Below are 24218 nucleotides of genomic sequence, written 5' to 3'. Positions count from 1 at the left end.
GCCACCGGTGCGTCCGTGCGTTGTTCCCTGGGGCCTGAGACGTCGCGCTGCTGTTGGCCCCGGAGCACTCCGTGCTCGGCTGGAGGCAGAACCGCCCAGATTGCGGGCCCTGTCGCCGACGCCGGCGCCACCGTCGTCGAGACCTCGCCGCGCAGCGCCGGTGCTCCCTCCTGGCCGCGTCTGGCCTCACCACGAAGGCACCGGTGCTCCCTTGTGGCCGCACCTGGCACCACACCTCCTCGTGGCCACGCCTAGCCGGGCGGGTCCGCGCCCGTGGCTCCTGCGTGCTCGTCAACGGTGGCGACCGGCAGCAGTCCGAAGGGGGCGCGTCCTTCCTGCAGCGCACAGCACACAAGCACAGGCGTGGCGGTATGGGCGGCAGCGGCATGGGAGGCCCTCATGCGTGCTCTGTGTGCCCCGATGTCGTGCCCTGTGTGCCCCGATGCCGTGTCCTGTGTGTTCATCGCCGTGCCTTGTGTGCCCCGACACATGGCGGAGCTTGCGCCGGACTCGGCAGATCGAGGCGCGGAGGACGCGCTGGGAGTCCCTCGCCCGCCAACGCTGGCCCCAGCTCGCAGCGCGGGGGCGCGGCGGGGCGGTCTCGCCCGCCGACGCTAGTGCCAGGCCGCGACGAGGGGGACACGACAGGGCGAGCTCCGCGACGGCCGTTCATGCGTAGCGTGCGTCTCGGCGAGGAGGAAGACGTCGTCGAGCAACTTCTCTGTCTAGAGATGACACGATGGCGCTGGAGCTCGACGCGACGCCGGTCATGTGGCTCTGGGCGTGGGACGAGCGGCGGCTGTGCTGCGCAAAACGCGGCCTCTCCTGCGCGCAGCAGCAGCTCGTGGCCTGGGCGGCGTGCGGAGGACGCGGTCGGCGTGCTGTTGCTGCTCGCCCGCATGACGTTGGAGCTCCCAGACCAACATGCTGCTTGCCCGCATGGCCATGTGGCCGCTGCCGCGGCGGCTCGCCAGCTCCACGCCGTCCGCATGCTCCGTGCGCCGCCTAGTTCACCCGCTTCGCGCCGGCCGTGTCCTTGGCGCGCCGCCTAGGCCGCGAGCTCCGTGCGCCGCCAATGGCGAGCTGCAGCAACAGCACGTCGGGCAAGCTTCGCGACGACAGTCAATGGTGAGCAACAGCAGCAGCAGCATGTCGGGAGAGCAGCAACAGCAGCACGTCGGGCGAGCTCCCCGGCCGCAAGCTCCGCGCGTTGCCCGGGCCGCATGCTCCGCCGGCCACGTGCGCTCGGCGTCAAACGCCGGTCGAGTCATGTCTTGAGCCATGATGTACGGTCATGATGGCATATACTCTCCTTTTCTTTTAGAAAACTAAAAGATAAATACCTTGAAAATATAAGTTACGTATTTTAACCCGTAGCCATCCTGAGCCATGCATCCTTGATCTATGGCCGAGATGAAAGGAAGAGTAAGGGGTATAATCTGTACCGGCTATTACCAATTTAAAATTTATTAATTATTTATTTGCAGTCTTCAATTATCAAAAATCCATATTTTAGTTCAAAGTATATTTATGATATTTATGATTTTCTTATTTGACAACATGTCTATTTATTTTTTTCCCTATTTAGCATCATGGACTTTTGCTACAATCAAGGGCATTTATATCATTTTGCTATCCATTTGACACTGTTACTGGTCTAAATTGACGACAATGTCATTTACGAAAGAAAAATTTAACTCGATGCTAGATAAGGAAGTTCAAATTTTCTAGTGCTAAATATAAAAAACCGATTTATTTTAGTGTCAAATACATAATTCTCTCAACTTGTAATCAAGCAGCTGAGCTTGGAGATACGGAAATTTTGTACGGAGTACAAGTATAATAACGGAATGCAATTTGATGAAATTATTACAGCATATCAAAATTACATTCAGTTCCTGCCATCAATATGACGAAAAAAGTAAATATGATGAATTCAACAGATTTTTTTTCGAAAAAAATAAACAATTTCCTTTGAACTCATACCAAATTGTCAGGTTTTGGTTTTGACGCAGTATGGTTTGACGACATAAGCCTGTTCGCTGCAGCAGCTGCTGCTGTTTACACAGTATCATGTGAGAAGCAGCTGCAGCAACAGCCACAGCAATAGCCGCTTATAAGGGCACCAGCAGTGTATAGGAGCACCCTTGGTTCTATATAGAAGCATGCTTTACTTTGTTCAAAATGTCACAATGTATAGGAACGGTATCATTATTGAGGTGTGGACCCACAATAAGAAAAAAGTTGCAATGTCTGAGAGGGAGTAGATAAGATTGGGAGAGAGAATAATATATTTTATTTGATCGGAGCCGGTTCAATCTATAGGAGCTGATTCTTTGTTTCAGAGTATAGAAGCGACGTGCGCAATGTATAGGACCAGGTCGTCCTGTTACAGAACCAAGGCAAATGAGCACACTGCGGACGCTCTAAGGGCTTCCGAGCTTTTGCCAGTACAACCATTGCACAAATTACCCGACTGCCATTCGCGACCACGGCCGCCGCTCGCCAGAAGGCCAGAATGACGCCTCGGGTGCTCCTCTCCCGCCTGCGCCTCGCCCCTCTCCTCCACGACGGCCACCACCTGCGATGCCCTCTCTCCGCCGCCGCTGCCAAACTACCTGATGAGTTGCCTCCTGGCGCGCCGCCGCCGACCTCCGACTCCAGGCTCTTCGTCGCCGGTACCGCTCTGCTCTCCCGCATCCGTGTGTGTCTCCCATAAGATTCCCGATTGCAATCATAGCTCTCACCGTACTACGTTACTGTTTAACGATTGCGGGTGCAGGGTTGTCGTGGTCCGTGGACGAGCGCTCCCTCACGGACGCCTTCTCCTCCTTCGGCACCGTCACCGAAGGTACGAAACAGATTCGCGCACTGGAACGGCACTGTTACTAGGAACTTATTAGGAATGTCCAATTTGGTTGTGTTTAATAACCTCTGCGCGTTGGGGTTTTTTGGGTTCGGTTCGAGGTCAGATGGTGCACGGGGTAGGTGTTCGGCCAAATGCCGTGGATACAGTGAGCCACTCCATCGTGCCCAGGCCCGCAGCCTGTTCGACGAAATTCCTGTTAGGGACATGGTCACCTGCTCAGCGGCAATCTACCGGCATGCGAGGAGCGGGTTGTTTCATGAGTCAGCTGGGCTGTTTGTCGGCATGATGAGGGCAGGTGTGTGCCCAAACTCGTTCACCTTGGTCGGTGTGTTGCTTGCGGCAGCTGGTCTGGGTGATGTTGTGCTTGCCGAGTGCATTCATGGGTGGGCTGTAAAGAGTCAGTTGGAATCCAATCATTTTGTTGCAACCGCACTGGTGGATGCATATGCAAAATGTGGGCGCCCCATGAACGCATTGGCGTTTTTCAGCGGTTTGAGGGATCCTAATGTAGTTTCCTGGAACGCGATGATCTCCGGGTTAGTGCACAATGTTTTGTTTGAGGAAGCAGTATTGGCGTTCAAGAGGTTGTGTTGTTGTTTTGGGTCAGTTCCTAATAATGTTGTGACCGTGATTAATGTCGCTCAAGCGTATGCTGGTTGTGGTGACCTTGGAATGTGCAAGAGTGTACATGCTTATGCAGTTAAGATCGGCTTTGATTTGGATGTCTCGGTGACAAACTCAATACTTGGCATGTACTTGGGTTTTGGGGACATTGAGATTGGAAGAGAGATTTTCAGGAAAATTATTGTTCGGAATGTGGTTACTTGGACAATGATGATGGGTTTCCTTCTTGAGCAGGTGCATGCTGGTGAAGTTATAAATATCTTTGTTCAGATGAGGTCAAATGGCATAGTTCCTGACAGGGTAGCAATGGTCAGTTTGGTGCAAGCTTGTGCACTTCTGGGTGATGCAAGGAGAGGAAAAATGGTTCATAACCAAATGATCACCCGTGGGTTTAGTAGTGAGCTTCCTGCAGTTAATTCATTAATCACTATGTATTCCAAATGCAAGGATTTAAGTTCCGCTAGAGTGTTGTTTGATGGAATGAGGAACAAAAGCTTAGTTTCATGGACTGCAATGGTTTCAGGGTATATAGGAAGTGGAAGAGCCCTAGAGGGGATGCATCTATTTGGTAAGATGAGGCGTGAAGATATTTTTGTGATTGATTCTGTGACATTAGTCAGCTTATTGACTGGATGCTATGAGACTGCTAAGTTTGATCTGTGTGTTCAACTTCATGGGTATAGCTACAAGTCAGGTTTGTATCTGTATAGACCTGTCCCTAATACCCTCATGGCAGTTTATGGTAAGTGTGGATATGCCAGTTTAGCTCATAAAGTATTTGATGACATGATTTCTCGAGATGTTGTCTCGTGGAATACCCTGATATTATCCTATGGTATAAATGGCCAAGGAGAGCAAGCAGTAGCACTTTTTAATGACATGGATGAATCTAGTGAAGAGCGAGACAGTGTAACATACTTGAACACAATGCTGGCATGCAGCCATTCTGGACAAGTTGATGATGGGTTGATCATATTCAGGAGAATGATTAATGAGAAACGCGTAAATCCATGCCAGGAGCACATTGGATGCCTAGTAGATATGTTGGCAAGAGCTGGTCGCTTGGATGAAGCAGCAGAAGTGGCTAGCTTGACTAGCAATGAGGGAGCAAATCCTTGGAAGGCTTTGATGGGAGGAGGTCACCTGCATAGTCACACAGAATTAACTGAAGTTGCTGCTGAGAAGGTGCTGAACGCGGACTCATTTGATAATGGTCATGTTGTGTTACTTTCTAATGCTTGTGCATCTGCTGGGAAGTATAGTGATGCTGAATCTATCCGATCCTGTTATTCGAAACAAACACAAAAGAAGATTCTAGGGCTTAGTTCCATTGAGGTTATGCTATCCAGCACAAGATAGCCACTATACTTCTTGCAATGGAAGGGAAAAGATACATGAGACAATTACCATACACTATCTGTCTGTCTCAAAGTATTGGAGATCTGTTTTAGGCATGAAAGATGGAGTTTTACTTTGCAGACAGCCAGGTCCCATGTGATTAAAAGTGAAACATCAAGAATGAGGCTTCAGATATCACATTTGTTGCATTGGTCTTTATATTGTGATAGACTAAGAGTTTTTCATCTTGATTCTAGTATGGTTGAATCAGGAGCCTTACGTCATGTGAGTATGGTGTTTATCTGGTCGTATTCTGACCCAATAGAAAACTTGTTGACTACACCATCAGTTCAATTGCATCTGTCATTTTGTGTTTCCTTAGTACTTTTACCTTGGAGTACTAACCATATCTGATGAAGGGCGGGCCTGGTGCAAGCGGTAGAGTCTTATCGCCTGTGACCGGAAGGTCCCGGGTTCGAGTCGCGGTCTCCTCGCATTGCACAGGCGAGGGTAAGGCTTGCCACTAACACCCTTCCCCAGACCCCGCACAGAGCGGGAGCTCTCTGCACTGGGTACGCCCTTACTAACCATATCTGATCTGTATCAATATCCTCCTCACTATATCCACTCTTTGAATACAATCATTTGCTGATTGTGAACATGATACAGCCTATGGTCCATGCTTCATTGCAAAGAGTTGGCACAAAGCCTGAGATAATCTGAAGTACTTGACTTTTGAAAAATATATTATGGTGCATCTGATCCATGTGACAATGTAACATTTTACTTGAAGTAGTGCCTAGGAAATTGCAAAAAGATAAGGTCGATTTTACTTGAAATATTTTATGAAATTTGTGCCTCATTTGTGCAGCCCTAGATCATGTTTGTTGCAAGAGTGCAAGTTTCTGCCATGTTTTGCATCTTATTTGTTTGTCCCTATTTTTTTTTAGGCAAAATGTCTGTCCCTATTTATCAGGCACTTAAAAGTTTATTGGATGTTTGTTCATGAAACTAATTGTTTGATCACACCCTTGTTTTAAAGTTTTTCACACTAACATCGTGTATGTTGCTGTGCTATTAGCCTACTACCAACAAAACCATAGTTAACAATGTTGACGCTAAAATAGCAACAGTTAAGAAGTGTTATGGTTGTATTACTCCAGGGGTAGCTATCATGTCATGGCTACACATGCATTCTGGCTATTGTTTCTCTTCATCTGTGGTATGTGATTATAGGTTAACCTAGTCAGGGGTTTACTCTTCCATTTCATGGCAGTGTTCATATACTTGAAAACCAATAGGTCAAGTTATTTTTGTGTTTACCTGGTGTTGAGCTAGTGCGATAAGAAATAACTTTTTATGCTTTTGGCCTATTTGCCCCCACGAATTTTTACCAACTTTGTATTTATAAGGTTTAAATAATTTAGTTATAAAAGGGCCTTTTGCTTTGCAGTTAGAATAATGTATGACAAAAACTCTGGAAGGTCAAGAGGCTTTGGATTTGTTAATTTCTCAAATGATCATGAAGCTAAGTGTGCCAAGGATGCTATGGATGGGAAAGTACAGCCTTATTCTTTCAAAAACATGTCAGTTATTGCAGTTAGAAATGAAGCATTGACCTATATTAATTCTACAGGTAATGCTAGGGCGGCCATTGCGAATAAGTTTTGCTCTTGGAAAAGTCCGTGGCGCATCAGTTATTGTTCCTCGACTTTCTACGGTGAGAAAAAAAAAAACTAGCAATGACATGTTCGTTCACTTTGTTACCGGAAACCGAAGCACGCCTGCTATTAACAAGTTGGTCTTTAGAAATATTGCTTCTACTGGCCTTTTGTCATCTGCATATATAAAATATTTCTAAAAGTTAAATTAAATCTGTGGAAATTGTAAAAATTGAGGTTCTTGCCTCTTGTTCATAGACCAACCCTCAGTTCAGTTGCTTTTTTTAAAAGTTGATCTGCTTGTATTGGCCCTACACTCCTACAGAAGCTTTAGAAGCTAGCTTGAGAGTGATTGATGCTAGGAGTGTTAGCAATTGGTTGGAAATGCCGCACTGAGACAGGCTACAGTTGTGTTTAGAAGAAAAAAATTAACCGTTTGATGGCTAAACGACTGCTGAGTAATCAACAAACTGCTTGCTGTTTCATGTTCTCTCAGAATTTATTTTCCTTTTTTATTTCTTTTCGAGAGAGATCTACTTGCATTTTGTATTTAGGTATGTGATACTGTGAACTGTGATAGGCGGCTACCCATACTGTGCGTACTCACCTAAAATTATTAAATTCGAAACCTGATATAATTTGGCAATTTACTTCTTTAGATGTTCACAGTATCGGGTTATATGTTACCGCAGCTGACTGGTTTGCTCAATTACTTCCTGTAACTGTCAGTTATGATTAGTTGTATGAAGTATGAACCCTGGTCCCAAGTACCAATGCAATATACAGGAAATCTAATACTATATGCAGTGAAGTCCGTGAAGAAATTGGTGCATTGCTGTGCTTATGTGTTACACATATTACATGGAGCCTTAGCTTCTACTCAAGTATGAAAGTGTTATGGTCGGTCAAGTGTATCAGAGGCGCAAGCGTGCACGTGGCTAGGTGCAACGCGCGCATGCGCCGGCGCTGGGTGACCGCGCCCAGGTTCAGTCCAGATTCGGAGTCCTAGTTTCTAGGATCTTGATTTGATTCAGTTCAAGTTGTTAGGCAGGGAGTAATTTTAGGAACTTTTAGTTGTAAGATTGGGACATATAAGCCAATCAATTATTCAATAATGAGACTAGCTAGAGATTGAGAAAGCTCTCTCTCTGGCCCTTGAGCCCCAGTCGACTCTCTCTCTTGTCTCTGTTTGCCGCCGGCCGTCAGGACGGCGTCGAACGTGCACCACCGCCGAGAGACTCGCCCCAAACCTCCCACGTCCCATAGCTACAACCTCCGGAGCATCACTAACGATCCTAACAATCTGGTATCGTGGTCAGGCCTGATGTCCGGAGTTAACACCACCACCGTTCCGCCCACCTCCGCCGTTTCCCCAACCACCACCGCCGCCGCAACCAATACCACCACCGTGACCACCACCACCGTTCCGCCCCCGCCACCACCCTCATCTCCGATGGACACCCTCGCTGCGGCCGTTTACGGTCTGCAGCGACAGATGGGCCAGTTCGCCACAAGGCTGTCGGCCATGGAGGGCCGCACTTCACCATCACCGGCCGGTCCATCGTCCCTCGTCTCGCCGTCCACCGCTCTCCCGTATGGGCTGCCGGGGTACGGCGGCATTCCACCGCTGCCTACCACGGACTCTGTCGTGGTCCATACCGCGGCGCAGGGGCAGCAGTCCGGGCCACCACCGATGCTGCCAATCCACCAGATTCCGTTCCCACACTTCGCCGTCTCCATTGCCGTCGTTCGACATGTCCCTGCCTCAGCAGCAACCGGCGCCGTACGAGGGACACGCGGACGCGTTGGGCGTTCCGCGCTTCCAGAAAGCTGAACTTCCCCACGTTCGACGGCGTCGACGACCCTCTCGGCTGGCTGAACAAGTGTGACCACTTCTTCAGGGCACAGCGCACGCCGGAGGGCGACAAGTTATGGCTGGCGTCCTTTCACATGAATGGTGTTGCGCAGCAGTGGTACTACATGCTCGAGCGCGACTACGGCGACGTCAGCGCCATCTCCTGGCCGCTGTTCAAGGCGCTATGTTACCAGCGCTTCGGACCAGCCCTCGCCACCAACCATCTCTCCGATTTGGCGCGGCTACCGTTCGAGGGATCCGTTCAGCGGTACCAGGAGGCGTTCCTGGCTCGGCTAGCGCACGCCGAGCCCCTCACCCCGATGCAGCAGGTGCGGCTCTTCACCGGGGGCCTACCCGAACCCATCCGCACCGATGTGGAGCTGCAGGGGCCTACTGATCTCCAGCGGGCCATGGGATTGGCCCGTGCATACGAGCGCCGCGCGGCTGCCCTGGTGCCGGTGGCGCCCAGCCGACCACCACGCCCACCGCCGCGACAGCAGCCGCTGGCCCTGCTAGCGCCGACGTCGACACATCTGCAGCTGCCGCGCGCCGGCCGCGACCCCGACTCCTCCACCTCGACCAGTTCAAACGGCTGTCGCCAACGGAGATGGCGGACTGCCGGAGCAAGGGGCTGTGCTACAACTGCGACGAGCCGTACGTCCGCGGACACCGATGCCAGCGCCTCTTCTACTTGGAGGTCACCGACTTCCACGACTCGGAGCCCCCCCTGCCGGATGAGGAGCAGTCCCCACCGCCGGCGGTAGACGAGCTGCCACCGCTCATCTCGCTGAGCGCGATCACCGGCATTCGGACGGAGGACATGATGCAAGTCCACATCGCCATCGGCAACTACGAGCTCACTGCCCTCATCGACTCTGGGTCCACTCATAACTTCATCAGCTCCGCAGCAGCTCGCCGCGTCGGCCTCCACTTCCACGACAGCAAGGGCGCTCACGTGGTGGTTGCCAACGGCGACCGCGTGGCGTGCCGCGGCCTGGCTCGCGCCGTAGCCATCCGACATCGGCGAAGAACACTTCACTGTCGACTGCTACACCATTCCACTCGACTGCTACGATATGGTCCTGGGTGTCAAGTACTTACGCACCCTGGGCCCTATCTTGTGGGACTTCGACGACCTGTGCATGGCGTTCTGGCACAACGGCAAGCGCGTCCTCTGGAAGGGGATCGGCTCCATGCGCACGGACACTCCACCAACGGGGCGGCTGCATGCGGTTCGCGATGCCAAGCCGGCATTGTTGGACCGGCTGCTGGACTCCTTCAGCGACATCTTCGAGTCCCCAGCCGGCCTGCCACCCGCACGCCCCTGTGATCATCGCATTCATCTGCTGCCGAACACCGCGCCGGTTGCGGTCCGCCCCTACCGCTATCCGCAGCTCCAGAAGGACGAGTTGGAGGCGCAGTGCACGACCATGCTTGAGCAGGGCATAATTCGCCCGAGCACCTCTCCGTTCTCCGCGCCGGTGCTGCTAGTGAAGAAACCGGACGCGTCATGGAGATTTTGCGTGGATTACCGCGCACTGAACGACCACACCGTCAAAGATAAGTTTCCAATCCCTGTGGTCGAGGAGCTCATCGACGAACTGCACGGCGCCAAATACTTCACCAAGTTGGATCTTCGCGCCGGGTACCATCAGGTGCGCGTCTACCCGGAGGATGTGGCCAAAACGGCGTTCCGCACGCATCACGGGCACTTTGAGTTCCTCGTGATGCCGTTCGGCCTTACCAATGCGCCGGCAACGTTCCAGGCATTGATGAACGCAGTACTGCAGCGGTTCCTGCGTAAGTGTGTCCTTGTATTTTTTGATGACATACTCATATACAGCGCCTCCTGGACCGAGCACTTGCAACATCTACGTGCGGTCTTCACCGAGCTCCGCGCGCATCAGCTGCGCCTCAAGCGCTCTAAGTGCGCCTTCGGCACCTCGTCGGTGGCGTACCTCGGGCACATCATATCCTGCGTCCGGGGTAGCCATGGATAGCGAGAAGGTAGCGGCTGTGGCGTCGTGGCCGCAGCCCACGTCGGCGCGTGGCCTCCGCGGGTTCCTCGGCCTCGCCGGGTACTACCGGCGCTTCATCAAAGACTTCGGCAATGTCGCAGCGCCCCTCACCAAGCTGCTGCGCAAGGACGGCTTCCAGTGGACCGACGAAGCAGCCGGGGCGTTCAACGCCCTCAAGGAGGCGCTGTCCACGGCGCCGGTCCTGCACCTTCCCGACTTCACCACTGGAGTTCGTAGTGGACTGCGATGCGTCGGGCACTGGGGTTTGGCGCTGTACTTCACCAAGGCGCCGGACCCCTGGCCTTCTTCAGCAAGCCATTCGCCGCCCGGCACTTGAAGGTGGCGGCGTATGAGAGAGAGCTCATTGGCCTTGTACAGGCAGTGCGCCATTGGCGGCCCTATCTGTGGGGGCGCCGGTTTGTGGTGCGCACGGATCACTACGCGCTCAAATACATGCTCGATCAACGACTCTCCACGGTACCACAGCACCAATGGATCAGTAAGTTGTTCGGGTTTGATTTCACTGTGGCGTATAGGCCGGGCCGGTTGAACACGGTTGCCGATGCTTTGTCTCGCCGTGAGCTGCCGGCAGAGCACCTTGCTGCCCTGTCATCACCCACGTTCAGCCTCTACGACGATCTACGCTGCGGAGCTCCAGGCTGACGCCACGCTGCGCCACCTGCGTGACACCATAACGGAGTCGCGTGGTGCGCCGTGGCACGTCGAGGACGGCCTGATCCTGCGTGGGTCCGCCGTCTACGTTCCGCCGACGTCCCGCCTCCTCGCCGACGTGCTGCAGCTGGCACACACGGCGGGACATGAGGGCGTCCAGAAGACCTTACAGCGGCTCCGCCTCAGCTTCGCCGTGGACCATGATCGCAGGGTGGTGCGCGACTACGTCCGCTCCTGTTCGGTGTGCCAGCGGAACAAGACAGACACACTACATCCAGCCGGCCTGCTGCAGCCATTGGATGTACCCTCTCAGGTTTGGTCTGATATTTCGCTTGATTTTGTCGAAGGGCTTCCCAAGGTGAACGGCAAAAGCATCATCCTCACGGTGGTCGACCGCTTTTCGAAGTATGCACACTTCATTGCGCTCGGCCACCCGTATACGGCATCCTCGGTCGCGCGCGCGTTCTTCACCGATATCGTCCGGCTACATGGGTTTCCGGCCTCCATTGTGAGTGACCGTGATCCCGTGTTCACCGGCAACGTATGGCGCGACCTGTTCAAGATGGCGGGCGTCCAGCTACGCATGAGCACTGCCTTCCATCCACAGACGGACGGGCAGTCCGAGGCAGTGAACAAGACCATCGCAATGTATCTGAGGTGCATCTGTGGTGACCGCCCTCGCACGTGGCTGGAGTGGCTTCCGTGGGCTGAGTTCTGCTATAACACGGCGTTCCACTCCGCCTTGCGCTCTACGCCTTTTCAGGTGGTCTATGGCCGGGCACCTCCCCCGTTGCTGCCCTATGAACCGGCCACGGCGCGCACGGCCATCGTCGACACACTCCTGCAGGACAGGGACGTCTTCCTGGCTGATGTTCGCGATCGACTCCTCCAAGCACAGAACTACGCCAAGAAGCACTATGATGCGCACCACCGTGCGCTGGAGTTCAACGTCGGCGATTGGGTGCTTCTTCGCCTCCTCCACCGCCCGGCGCAATCGCTGCTGCCTGGCCGTCGGGGCAAGCTGAGCCCTCGCTTCGCCGGGCCGTTTCCTGGTGCTGGAACGCATAGGCGACGTCGCCTACCGCCTGCAGCTCCCGGAGCATGCGCGCATCCACGATGTGTTCCACGTTGGCGTCTTGAAGCCCTTCCACGGCACCCCGCCCGCGACTACGCCGGCGCTTCCACCGCTCCGCAACGGTCGTATCCTTCAAGCTCCAGCCCACGCCCTGCGCGCCCAGCTCCGTCGTGGCGATTGGCATGTTCTCATCCAATGGGCAGGACTGTCGGCCGATGAAGCTACCTGGGAACCCCTCGCTGAGTTTCGTCCAAGCCTTCCCGGACTTCCAGCTCGAGGACGAGCTGTTTGTCGACGGCGGGAGAGATGTTATGGTCGGTCAAGTGTATCAGAGGCGCAAGCGTGCAAGTGGCTAGGTGCAACGCGCGCATGCGCCGGCGCTGGGTGACCGCGCCCAGGTTCAGTCCAGATTCGGAGTCCTAGTTTCTAGGATCTTGATTTGATTCAGTTCAAGTTGTTAGGCAGGGAGTAATTTTAGGAACTTTTCAGTTGTAAGATTGGGACATATAAGCCAATCAATTATTCAATAATGAGACTAGCTAGAGATTGAGAAAGCTCTCTCTCTGGCCCTTGAGCCCCAGTCGACTCTCTCTCTTGTCTCTGTTTGCCGCCGGCCGTCAGGACGGCGTCGAACGTGCACCACCGCCGAGAGACTCGCCCCAAACCTCCCACGTCCCATAGCTACAACCTCCGGAGCATCACTAACGATCCTAACAGAAAGACTTCATTGAATTTATATATACTGTCACACACTTCATGAAGTTCCAATATAATAGACCTTATATATTGTTGTTGTTTGGATAATAGACCTTATTTATTGTTTTTTTTTTAAGTTTTGTTTGGATAATGAAGTTAAGTTACCATGACTGGCTGAACTGTAATTCACTTGTTCTTCTCTAACATTCACAAGATACATATTACTATAAAGCATCTTACAACCTGAATATCAATTATCACTAAATCTGGATAGTATATAAATTACCCTTGAAAAAAATCATTTTCTATGCGCCTCTATCTATGTAGCTTCTTCTTTGGCATGACTTTTGATGGACTCTTCAGCATGGAGAGACATGACCTTATATTTATAGTAGCTAGAACATACAAGGAAGTAGAAAAGGTTCAGTGCTCCCAGTCCCAGGATGGCAATAAAATGATAGTAAAAATCAAGTTTGCCATTGTTAATATTGTCTGTTAACCCACTTGTGTGGCCATATCTGGCAGCAGTATTTTAAAGGCGGCTAGGCGTCCAGGCGAGTGCTGGGTACGCCCGCCTAGGCGACGCCTAGGCGACATGGCGCCACTGTTTTCCAAGGTGAGCTGGGTACGCCTGGACGCCTAGGCGACGCCTTTAAAACACTGTCTGGCGGTAACCTTTCTTGTGATGTTTACCAGCGGCTCAGTGCAGTACACAAATAGTTTGCTCTGGCTATAGCCTATAGCACAGAACAATAGGTATATGATCCTGCATTCCTGCTAGAGATTGCATATGCTCTGGAAACTGCTTATTATAAAGTTCTATTTGTCCAACTATGATGAAGGCTCAACAATATCCCATTAAAACCAATTGGGGTGCAAGCCACAAAACTGTCATAGGTGATATACCTCCATGAGACAAAGCTGAATTCCTCCTTTTATGCTCATCAAGTTCTGCTACCACCATAGAAATAGGAGAAATTACCAATCTCACACCTTGTTTCTGTAGAAGTGTAATTCCACCTTCCAGCCAAGTGAATTTTCTAGCAAGAGGTACCATAATTCGGTCGTAGATGGGGATGACCACAGCTAGGGTGATAAGGGATATGGATGTAACAGAGCCTGCAGGAATTTCAAAGTGTGGGCCTAGGTGACAGTCCATGGTAAATGCTTTCAATATTATAAAGGTGAATTGTTGAGGCATTGTAACAAACATAATATTCCAGAAAAATAAATAGGCAAAATAATTACCAAACATTTGACTTCCTCTATTTGCTGGATATTGCAAATTTCCCATGAGTTTCTTGCAGAACCCTCATCGTTTATATCACCATCCCGCATAATTGCACCTTTGTTCAGAAACCTGAGATGAATGGAAATTGTGATACACCAGATAATCCTAGCATATTCACAGCTTTTCTTTTCACTTCATTCAAGCATGTATGACAGTCCACATCCCTGCGTGCATAGAACATTGTCTATTCTCTATGTTGCCTGTATGTTATTTGCCTTTAAATGGATATTACCAATTTGATTAGCTCAGTCCGTTCAAGACTTCAAGTCCTCTTTGACTCGAATTTTGGTGCCAATTTCTTCTTATTTACAGTGCCACATAGTTCCTCCTAGACTGGTTGAGATTTTTCTTTTAATATCCTCAACTAACGAATGTTATGTCAGTTTGTTAATCAGACAATTACCCTTGCGAGCAAATATTATAATGTAGCCTCAATCATTGACAATAAATTTTGCTTGGGAGAATGAGGGTTGCTTTTTGGAATATTTTAGTATGAAACATATTTTCAGATATGTTCGATAGATTCATTGTAGCTAGTTCTTTTTGTGCATGTACTGATATACAGTATTCGCTAGACCTAGTCAAACCTTTTATATCTTTCCATACTGTTGCTCATATATGGGGGCAGGGTGATACATATTTCGCCTAAATTGTAAAGTGGCAGTCTGAAAATGCGGTTGCCCCTTGTGGGAGGGTTGTACAGCATCAGCACTTGTTGATTTATGTCACGAGGGCATGGAAACTTGAGTCTTCTCTTTTAAAATGATGCCACAAAGTTGCACAATTCCAGAGAAGATGCTTCCCTCTGGTGGTACATGGACATAAAGTCTGGCACCAGCTGATGTTGGTCTGGACGTGGGTATGCCAAATCCTAGTGCCCAGCTGAGGGTCTGGATGTAGAAGACAGTCATAGATAATACCAGGGCAGCGGTACTTGTGCTATAGTATTAGTTATAATAGCTATATAAGCCCGTTCGATTTCTTTTATCAGTCTGATCCAATTGGTCTACTCCGAAAGGTAAACTGCATGACCGGATTACTCCACCACCAATAGTTAGGAGCCCTAGGGAAAGGTATAGCACGCCCAGCTGATGTTGATCTGGATGTATATGACAGCCATAGAGAATACCAGGGCAGTGGTACTTCTGCTATACAAGTACCGGTTATAATAGCTATATAGGCCCTTTCGACTTCTTTCATCAGTCTGATCAAATTGGTCTAACTCCAAAAGGTAAGCTCATGGTTGGGGATGGCTCCAGCACCAATAGTTAGGAGCCCTAGGGAAACATATAGCACGCACAGCTGGAGTGTTGCTGAACTATTGCAGTGTCCTACTTGGGATATTTGATTGCATATTGGCGGTTTAAGAGCAGGAAGTGACACAGTCAAAGTCACTCCTAGTATCCCCTGTTTTTGTTGGAAATAAACACATTGATTAGAAAGAAGCAATGCACAACTCCATCTACTATTAATATTTCAAGCATTTATTCTTTTGAAAAAAGAAACTCGGAGTGCAAAATGTGCAATCCAGCTACATTATGCATCTTGACGTGAAAGAATCGAATTGTGTATCATATGCTTATTTGCACTTAAGAATCTACATGAAACACTGTAGGATGCAGCATGGTAGGCATGACCGCATGAGCATGAATGGATGCATAGGGTGGCTGTAGCATGATTTTTCTGGCAAATATGTTGACCTATGGTCTGTGACTCCTTACAGCATCTTGGACCAGTAAAATACCATCAGCGGCTATATCAAGTTCTGTGAACTAATAGAACCGACTTAGTCTAATCTTTTGCCTAGGATCCTTGTGCTTGCCATTTCGTTTTATTGAGCCTTATGCTAAAGATGACAGCTGATTTTCCGTTCCATTTTGTGTTGACGAGCAGGTGAAATGAGCAGAAGCCTTGGTCGTGGCATGGACTGAAGGACATAATACCAGGAGGGTTGCGTAGCACCCATAGGATATTGGTTTTGAACCTTCCAAACTAAAAATCAGAGATGAAGGCACCTAGCAATGGCGTGAAGTTCAGGGTGGCGAAGATGATGCTGTTGGTTATGTTTGTCGCCTTGAGTTGCTCGATGTTGAAGGTTTCACGAGGTACGTTGTCAAGTTTGCAGCCACCCCGAATGAGGCCACCTTTTCGAATGTCTCGTTTGCTGCATCCCAAAAGAGTGCCACTCAAGTTTTTCCAAAAAAAAAAAAAAGAGTGCCATTCCATATACACTCTTCTTAAATTGATTCTCATGTAAGGCCTTGTTTAGATTGCAAAATTTTGCAATATGGACACTGTAGCATGTTTCGTTTGTATTTGACAAACTTTGTCCGATCATGGACTAACTAGGCTCAAAAGATTCGTCTCGTGATTTACAACCAAACTATGCAATTAGTTATTTTTTTTACCTACCTTTAATGCTCCATGCATGCGTTCAAAAATTGATGTAACGAAGAGAGAGTGAAAAAACTTGGAATTTTAAGGCAATCTAAACCAGGCCTAAAGATGTGGTGGCAACCGTCACTGCTCACTAGTAGTATACAAGACAGTTACAAACTGGCATATTCTTCATATCGAAGTGAAGCATAGCTACAGCCTATATTTGGAATGGAGGGATAACCGTCCTTTCTGGCTGCAAACCAAGGGGCGGCTGCCTGCCTTGCGTACTAGTCGTGTCATCTCGGAGATAGCAGCAGCAGACCATGGGTGAACCTGGGCTTCGTTTAGATAGGCACTGTAGCACTTTCGTTTGTATTTGACAATTATTGTCTAATCATGACCTAACTAGACTTAAAATATTTGTCTTGTAATTTACAATCAAACTGTATAATTAGTTATTTTTTTATCTATATTTAATACTCCATATATGTGTCTAAAGATTTGATGTGATGAAGAGAGAGCGAAAAAAACTCTAAACAAGCGCCTGAGCGAGAAGCCTGTTGCAGCCGTCAACATAGACAGAGCGTGTCCTTTGCGTGGACGTTTTAGTCCTGTCACGCGCTAAACGTGGCCCTGGCCTCCGCCGGCATGTCGCGTGTGATTGTGTGCGTTGGGTCTCGGAAGCATCTGCAAAGCTGTGCCCGAAAGGTGCATGCGCACAAGGAGTAGACTGAGCACTGAGCCGGATTGTTTGCTCAGTGAACTAGTGTGAGCCGCTACCAGTTGGGCCTGCAGCAACAATTGGACTCAGTGTCAGTGAGGCGACTCATGCATAAGACCTTATAGGCTTATACGTCTTGAATACTGGGACAGTACTGGTTGACAAACACAGATCAGCTAGGTACTTATGCGAAACAATAACGCTCACTCTATCAAGAGATAATATAAAAAAACTCCACATATTATTGTTTTAATCTTATTTTAAATACAGTTTAAGCATCCTAAAAGATTGAGCTGATGAATCTCAAGATTAACAGCGCCACCACAAGTGTCTCGATGTCGATGGGTAGGTCGTCTACTATAGAAATAACAGTGCCGCTAAGGACTCAAATTTAGGTAGACAAGTTTTGCCATAAGAAACCTAACCAGACAATGTATATAGTTTCCAAATTCACAAACTATCAACGGATAATTTATCACTGAATTAATAGTGTCGTTTCTTGCTGTCCAGAAAAATGTGAGCGTTGATTGCGAGTGGACGGGTAGGGCATCCTTAACCAATCTTGCTGTTGTATCTGTTGGATTCGCTCGCCGTCACATTTGTTTTGGGACTGCAAGTGAGTGGCCGAGGGCGATTCCAATAGGAAATCACAACCGTCATGACTTTACCTAAAGCCATGTTCCATTGTTGAGTGCTCCTTGTTAATAAAAGAATACGGCCGGCAAGCCATTATTAAAGATCTTTCGAGAACAAAGCCACGCATGTCCCATGACACGGGCAAAGGGTAAAAGGCGGCGTCGTACGTCTAAACCGCATGCTAACAGCGAACAAAATCACTGTAATCAAGCGAGATATATAATGCCTGCAAGCTTGGTGTGCCTCCTGTTGCATGCATCCATCATGACGCGTGTATGCATGACAGCTGCCGCCTTAGACGGACTCCAACAACGCGACGCAACCGCAAAATTGCGTCCGCCACAGTGCATTTGCGTTCTCAGAACCGGCTCCAACGGACGACGCAGATCCAGCACGCATTTTGGGTGGGAGGAGAGAGGGGAGGCAAATTTGCCTTCTCCCAGACGTGCGACCCAAACCTGTGATCGGGCGTCGGCACGCCGGGGGAGCACGGGCTCCTCACCGTGCGGCTCTGACCGGAGCTCCGACGACGGGGAGGAGCTGGTCGAGGTCACGCTGGACCTTCTCGAGGACGACGGGGCTCGATGCCGTCACCTCGCTCCTTGCCGACGGCCTCGGCAAGGTCGCCGCTGGCTGCTTCTCCCCCACGGCGACAGCGACTCCTTCGAGCCAGCGGCCGCGGCTGCTCCCGCGGCCGGCAAGGCGGAGCGCGGCCGATGCGGCGTGGCGAGACGGATTCGGCCCCCACCGTCCGCTGCGCACCTCGCTCGCCTGCCAGGAGGGGTCCCGCACCGCCGGAGGGAGGAGATAGAGGGAGAGGAGAGGGAGAAGAGAGGGAGGCCGAAGGCAACGACACGCCGGCACGGAGGAGGACGCGGCCGGGCCGAAGGCAGCGCACGGAGGAGGACGCGACCACCGGATCTTTTGCGTTGTCTGTTGGAAAGGGTGATGTTTTGGGTCCTAACCCATTGGCTGTGCGCGACGCAAAGGATGAAATGCCTTTCGTTTTTAGGTCCCCACGGTTGGAGACAGTCTTATACATCTAGAGTCTGTTTGTTTGAGCTATAGTTTTTGACTTAAAAGCTAGCTTTCTAACCCTCTACTTTTTATTATTGACTTTTGTAATAAATTTTTAGCTTCTCAGCGTTCCAAATCGGAAAAACACCTCTCAATATGCTTTTCAACTTTTAGCTTCTCAGAAGTTAGCTTTCTAGCTTTTTAAAGTCAACTCAGCAGCTAAACTGTTTGTTTCGGCTTCTGGCTCTAGCAAAAAGTTGAAACAACTAGCCCCCCTAATCCTCGATCAAGCTTTACACTATATGTCGGTGTTTCGAGTTACCACCAACAAGTAAATTTCTAATATTGTGCGTCTGGCTCGGATGGTGTGCTTAGAGGACCTGAGATTTATACTGGTTCGGGCAGAATGTCCCTACGTCCAGTTTATCGCTGTTGCTCGTGTTTGAAAGTGCGTTTGCCCCCTATGTGGGTTTTGGTGTATTGATGACATCCAAATTAGGGACTAACGTGATCTTAATGAGATATGTCGTAGCTATTAGTCCCATTAAAGATTCAAAGAGTTGATAAAGATGAAATGGTATCCCTCAGTTCTTAAAGTTGAAAAGGCGACGCTCTCCAAAGGTTTTAATTTTGTTTTTGAGTTTAGGATCCACCGCACTATAAAGAGGGATGCAAATTTAGTTGGTCTAAGGAAGATAGAGTGCTCAAGCATTAAAATAAAATCAAAAGAGAGACACTCTAGCACTCCACGAGCACGTAGATTATTTTTCTGTGACTGTCGGTGTCGGAAGTCCCGACGTAAGCCGGAACTCCCGACAGTCGGAAGTCACGACTCTTGCCGGAAGTTCTGACTTTCAGTCACTTAGCCTGCACAGTGACTGTGGACGTCAGAAGTCCTGACCCAAGCCGGGAGTCCCGGCATCGGTGGTTCTGCTGGCCGGCTGTCTGCGCTCGTCGGAACTCCCGACGTACGTCGAAAGTTCTGACTGTCGGAACTCCCGACCCAAGCCGGGAGTCCCGACATCAGCGGTGTTGGCTAGTTGTTTAACTGCACACATCGGAAGTCCCGACGTATGTCGGAAGTTCTGACCGTCGGAAGTCCCGATGCTTGTCAGGAGTTCCGACATTGACTTGTACGCACGGACTTCTGACCCTATGTGAACAGTGTTTTCTGTTAACGTCAGAAGTCCCGAGATCTGCGTCGGAACTTCCGGCGTAGATCTGAACGGTTAGATTTTCACTTGGAGTATAAATACCCATCTCTTCACTTCTAACCGTTACGAACTCATTTACAGCTGACCCACTTCGTGCTAAACAGCTCCCAAGCAACCAAAGCACCCCTCTCCTTCCCCCTTTGCTCTAATCTTCGATTTCCTTAGGGTTTTGAGTGAAAGGAGAGTGGATTAAGTGAGAGCATCACTTTGGCAAGCTTGAGCACTTGATTTCTTCGTCAAGCCGGTTGATTTTGCATCTATTACTCTTGGGGCTTTGCCCCTAGCCGGCTAGGCGTTGCCCAAGAGCTTCCATCTTGTGGAAGGGCATTGGAAAGTTTGTATTACCCTTGATTTCTTAGTGGAAAGCTCAAGTGACCTTTGTGGTCGCTTTGAGAGAAGCAAGGAGGTGGAAGAGACTCTGACCTTGGTGGCCACCTCAACAACGAGGACGTAGGAGCTCCTTTGTGGGGTTGCCAAACCTCGGGATAAATCCTTGTATCCCGTGTGCTTATTGTTGTGATTGCTAGAGATTATTTGTATTTGTTTGTCTCTTTCTCTCCCAAACTTTATTTTAGGGTTTGGACTCGATCTACGGTTTGGAGGCATTACGGCGTCAAGGGAGTGACCCTATATCTTCACCAAACCACTAGGAAGTGGGGTTGTAAGATTATTTATCCGCAAAGTTAAATTTGGCACTGCTTTTGTAGTTCACGTAGGCATCGGGACTGCTGACGATTATGTTGGACCTTCTGACGATGTCGGGAGTTTCAACCCAAACGCCGGGACTGATGAGGACATGGCACCTTCGGATACGAACAATGATTATAAGGTGCGCTCATTCCTACATTTGTATAGTGGCTTTGGTTATAATTCACTTGGTTCCACATGTACATGTCACTATTTGATTGTAGGTTCAAATGTGTTTCATAATAGAAGTTCATCAAAGTTGAACTTTCGGTTCGTCGGCAGCCCGATAGTGCCTCATTGGAAAGGCCATAACTCATCCATCTAGAGTGCGATCGAGGTCAATGAGCACTTGATGGAAAGCTTATTTGATAAGATTTCAAATAGATCTAGTTCCATCTCAATATCACGTCGGCAAGGCCTCCAAATCACCAATATATTCTGTCGCTATTTCTGGCGGGAGCTACACTATCGTCATGGGCTTGTTAGACATCCTTAGGACCTAGGCCTAAGTTGGAGCATGCCCTAAGAAGATGGAGAACGCCTAAGAGATGGCCTTGGACATCCTCCTCCTTGGCCACCACCTTAGGAGGCTAGCAAGGACGTCCAAGCCAAGCCAGAGGTCCAGTCCAATCCGAGTTCGAGTCTGCCTCGGCCGTCAGGACCAGTCTGCAATAAAACGGACGCCCAAGACGCATCCGAACTCCGTTTTTGATGATCCACATATCGATGGAAAGATAATTTCATAAGGAAACCAATGAAAGTGGTCCCACATCAAAATTCCATCAAAATCAATGGGAATCGTTGAAACAAGTTGACATCCAGAATCTGTCACGGTGCTGCGTCGTCGTCTTTTGGGCCGTTGGGCCTTGTAACGTGTTGGGACACCTTTAGGACGTGAAGAGGGATCCTTGGATGTCCCTTAGACTATATAATCAGTAGCCACCACCTACATTAGGTTTTGGGGTTTTGTTTTAGATTAATCTGTCATTGAACAGTCGCCGTTATCGGTTTGCAAGACCCCAACTTCGAGTGCTTAATCATTCATCTGCAATAGTCACTTTAATTGAGTTGCTTTTTATCTTGTTCTTGCTTGTGTTCTTCGATTCGCAGCAGGGATTAGCCTTCTTGGCGAGGTCAACCGGATTGTGACATGGTTGATAACTAGAGGAGACGTGGTGCTAAGGTTGTAGGGTTTGGGTCTTTGTGATCTGAAGCCGGATCGGTGTGTCGCTCTCCGAACAAATCGTTGTTTATCTTGAACCTGACGGAAGATCGAGACCCCCGTCTACATTAAGTGATAATCAGAGCTTCAGGTATACCATCAAATTCATATCTTACCCTTAGTTCGAGTGTTTTTGCTTTTATCCCATAGTCCAATGCCATATCTGTTTCCTATCCTATAACCATCCGCGCCATAGCCTTTGCATGATTCAGTTTCAGAGTCCGCTTTGTTGAGTTTGTGTCCTAGGACAAAGTCTTGTTACTGGTTTAGATTGTGTTCTTTTCTAGTTTGTGTTGATACCTCCACCCGCCGCTATTCCGTATCACCATCGGTTTGCATCTTGTGTCCACTAAATCCCTGATTCGAGCAGCTTCTTTAAAACAATCATAACTTTTGCATCCGAACTCGAAACAGGAAAAATTTTATATCTATGGAGAACGCCAGAAAATTTTAGATCTATTTCATCCTAGCTTTTCTAGGTTCGCAAAAATTAGATTTGCGAAATTCGATTAGGAAAATTGAGTTTCTGGGCCCACAAGTTTTGATATGCTTTTTAGCACAGTCCTAATTTTCTAGAGGCCACATCTTTTATTCAATTGAGCTCAAATTTTTTGTGGTTTATTCTTGTGTGCTCCTTGCTGAGAAAAAATATCAAAAGAGCAAAAGCAAGAAAAAAGATTGGACAAAAAATAAAAGAAAAAAATAGTAAAAGAGAATAGAAGATATCGAAAAGGAACACATAAGGAACACTCAATAGCTCTATTGTTTGTGATACCTTTTGCCTTGTTTACATCCGTTGCTACCTTTAATACTTGTTTCCTTTCATCCTTGTTTTCTCTCTTGTTTATCACAACTGGTGATAGAAACACGTATAGACCAGCAACTAGGACAAGTGCTCTGGATATTTATTCAATATTGTTGTCTGTCACTGACTTGTGTGCCACATATACATATTTGTTCTTTTGCGTGCCTCCCAAGCTCCACATATACTTCAGATCGGTACAGAAAAAGACCCTTGCAATCTCGGTACCACTGCCTCACAGGTATCATGAACCAGCCGCCGGTTGTACCGCCACTACTTGCATTGGTAATAACTTTGTAAGAGCTTGGTAAGACGCTTCCACTTGCTGTGAAAAGTGACACCACTGCAACCACATAGTCATTTGATAGGGATAACTTTCACCGTTTGTTCCTTGTTTTTGTGTTTACAATGATAGGTTGTTCGTATCCACCGACTTATGATGGTATAGGTGCTGATGAGTACATGGAGTAGGAAATTGCCATCAATAACATATTTGCTACTCGCTTTATGTGTCCAAGGAGGAAGGTAAAAAATGCAGCTAGTGTTTTCCGACATTCTGCTTTATCTTGGTGGGAGTCTTTAGATCCTTCTGATAAACCTCAAACTTGGAATGATATGAAACTTCTTATGCGAGAAACCTTTGTTAATCCATCTCCTATTTTGACTTCGTATGCTGAGGTGCACCATTTAGAGGAAGAGTCTGTTGTTATTCCTCTTGCTATGACTAACCTTCTATAGGATAATGTCCATAAGCGAGAGGATGACATGGAAGAAAATGAGGAGCTCACAACCTCATATGCAAATTCAGAACCATCACTTCACCATGCACCTATTACTCCTGCTGAGAACACAGGTAATGCCCATGGTCCTACACTCACGGAAGGTGAAAATTGTCTTAATGTACTAAATTTTTCCACAAACCATGCTGTCATAGAGCAATTGTTAGTGGAACCCTCTCTTGATTTATCTTTGTCCCATGATAATTTGCTTGATGTTCCTTGTGACAAAGATAAATTGGTTGAAGATGCTTTAGTTTTACATGTTTTGGAACCAATTACTTATGCTGAACATAAAAATTTGCTTCCCATTGCTACCGAAAAAGATGAAAAGAAATTATTGTATTCTTCAAATACTTTGGGTTATATTGAGTTTGATACTTTATATGCTCTTAGTAGTTTAGAAGAGAAACTTAAATGTGTTGAATTGTCGTGGTTGTCTACTTGTACATATCACTTTATTGGCAAATATAATTGTAAACGAGAGTATATGGTGCATCGTGTCTATATTTGTTCAACTCTGAAATCTCCTTTCATTGTGCAAAAATATGATCAACTAGAGGGCACCAATAGCGATAATGTTGTCATGTCGAAATCCCCAAGTTTTGTAATGAGGCAACAGGTTAAATTTCAAGAAGGGGAGCAATGTTGGCTACTACCAACAA

At 48.6% G+C, this 24218-nt stretch overlaps 1 protein-coding gene and 1 pseudogene across 2 annotated transcripts; one reads left to right on the top strand and one right to left on the bottom strand.

The window, feature by feature from the left end:
• Positions 1-2399: 2399 nt before the first annotated feature.
• Positions 2400-16744, top strand: LOC136459678 (glycine-rich RNA-binding protein 4, mitochondrial-like). 2 transcript variants are annotated; one of them, XR_010760248.1, is made up of 5 exons: positions 2400-2678; positions 2783-2851; positions 2973-5116; positions 6285-6391; positions 6468-6494. XR_010760248.1 is itself a non-coding variant. In XM_066459519.1 (5 exons), the coding sequence occupies exons 1-5, from the start codon at positions 2519-2521 to the stop codon at positions 15999-16001; spliced, it is 429 nt and encodes a 142-aa protein (XP_066315616.1). In that variant the 5' UTR covers positions 2400-2518; the 3' UTR covers positions 16002-16744. The 2 variants fall into 2 exon arrangements, 1 of the variants encoding a protein (XP_066315616.1); XM_066459519.1 differs by lacking the exon at positions 2973-5116 and adding an exon at positions 15993-16744 and having other exon boundaries at positions 6468-6551.
• LOC136457310 (protein NRT1/ PTR FAMILY 2.13-like) lies at positions 13539-15846 on the bottom strand (annotated as a pseudogene).
• Positions 16745-24218: the final 7474 nt, after the last annotated feature.

The sequence above is a fragment of the Miscanthus floridulus genome, chromosome 6, assembly GCF_019320115.1.
Source record: "Miscanthus floridulus cultivar M001 chromosome 6, ASM1932011v1, whole genome shotgun sequence".
In the NCBI taxonomy this organism is placed as follows: Eukaryota; Viridiplantae; Streptophyta; class Magnoliopsida; order Poales; family Poaceae; genus Miscanthus; species Miscanthus floridulus.
Note: the sequence above shows the minus strand (reverse complement) of the source record. Positions and strands in the feature narration are given on the sequence as shown.

Bases quoted from the DNA above. Each gene is read 5' to 3' on its own strand.
- LOC136459678 (XM_066459519.1), top strand. From the start codon at position 2,519: ATGACGCCTCGGGTGCTCCTCTCCCGCCTGCGCCTCGCCCCTCTCCTC. The intron at 2,852-6,284 runs GTACGAAACAGA...TTTGCTTTGCAG, and splicing joins CTTCGGCACCGTCACCGAAG to TTAGAATAATGTATGACAAA. The intron at 6,392-6,467 runs GTACAGCCTTAT...TTAATTCTACAG, and splicing joins AGGATGCTATGGATGGGAAA to GTAATGCTAGGGCGGCCATT.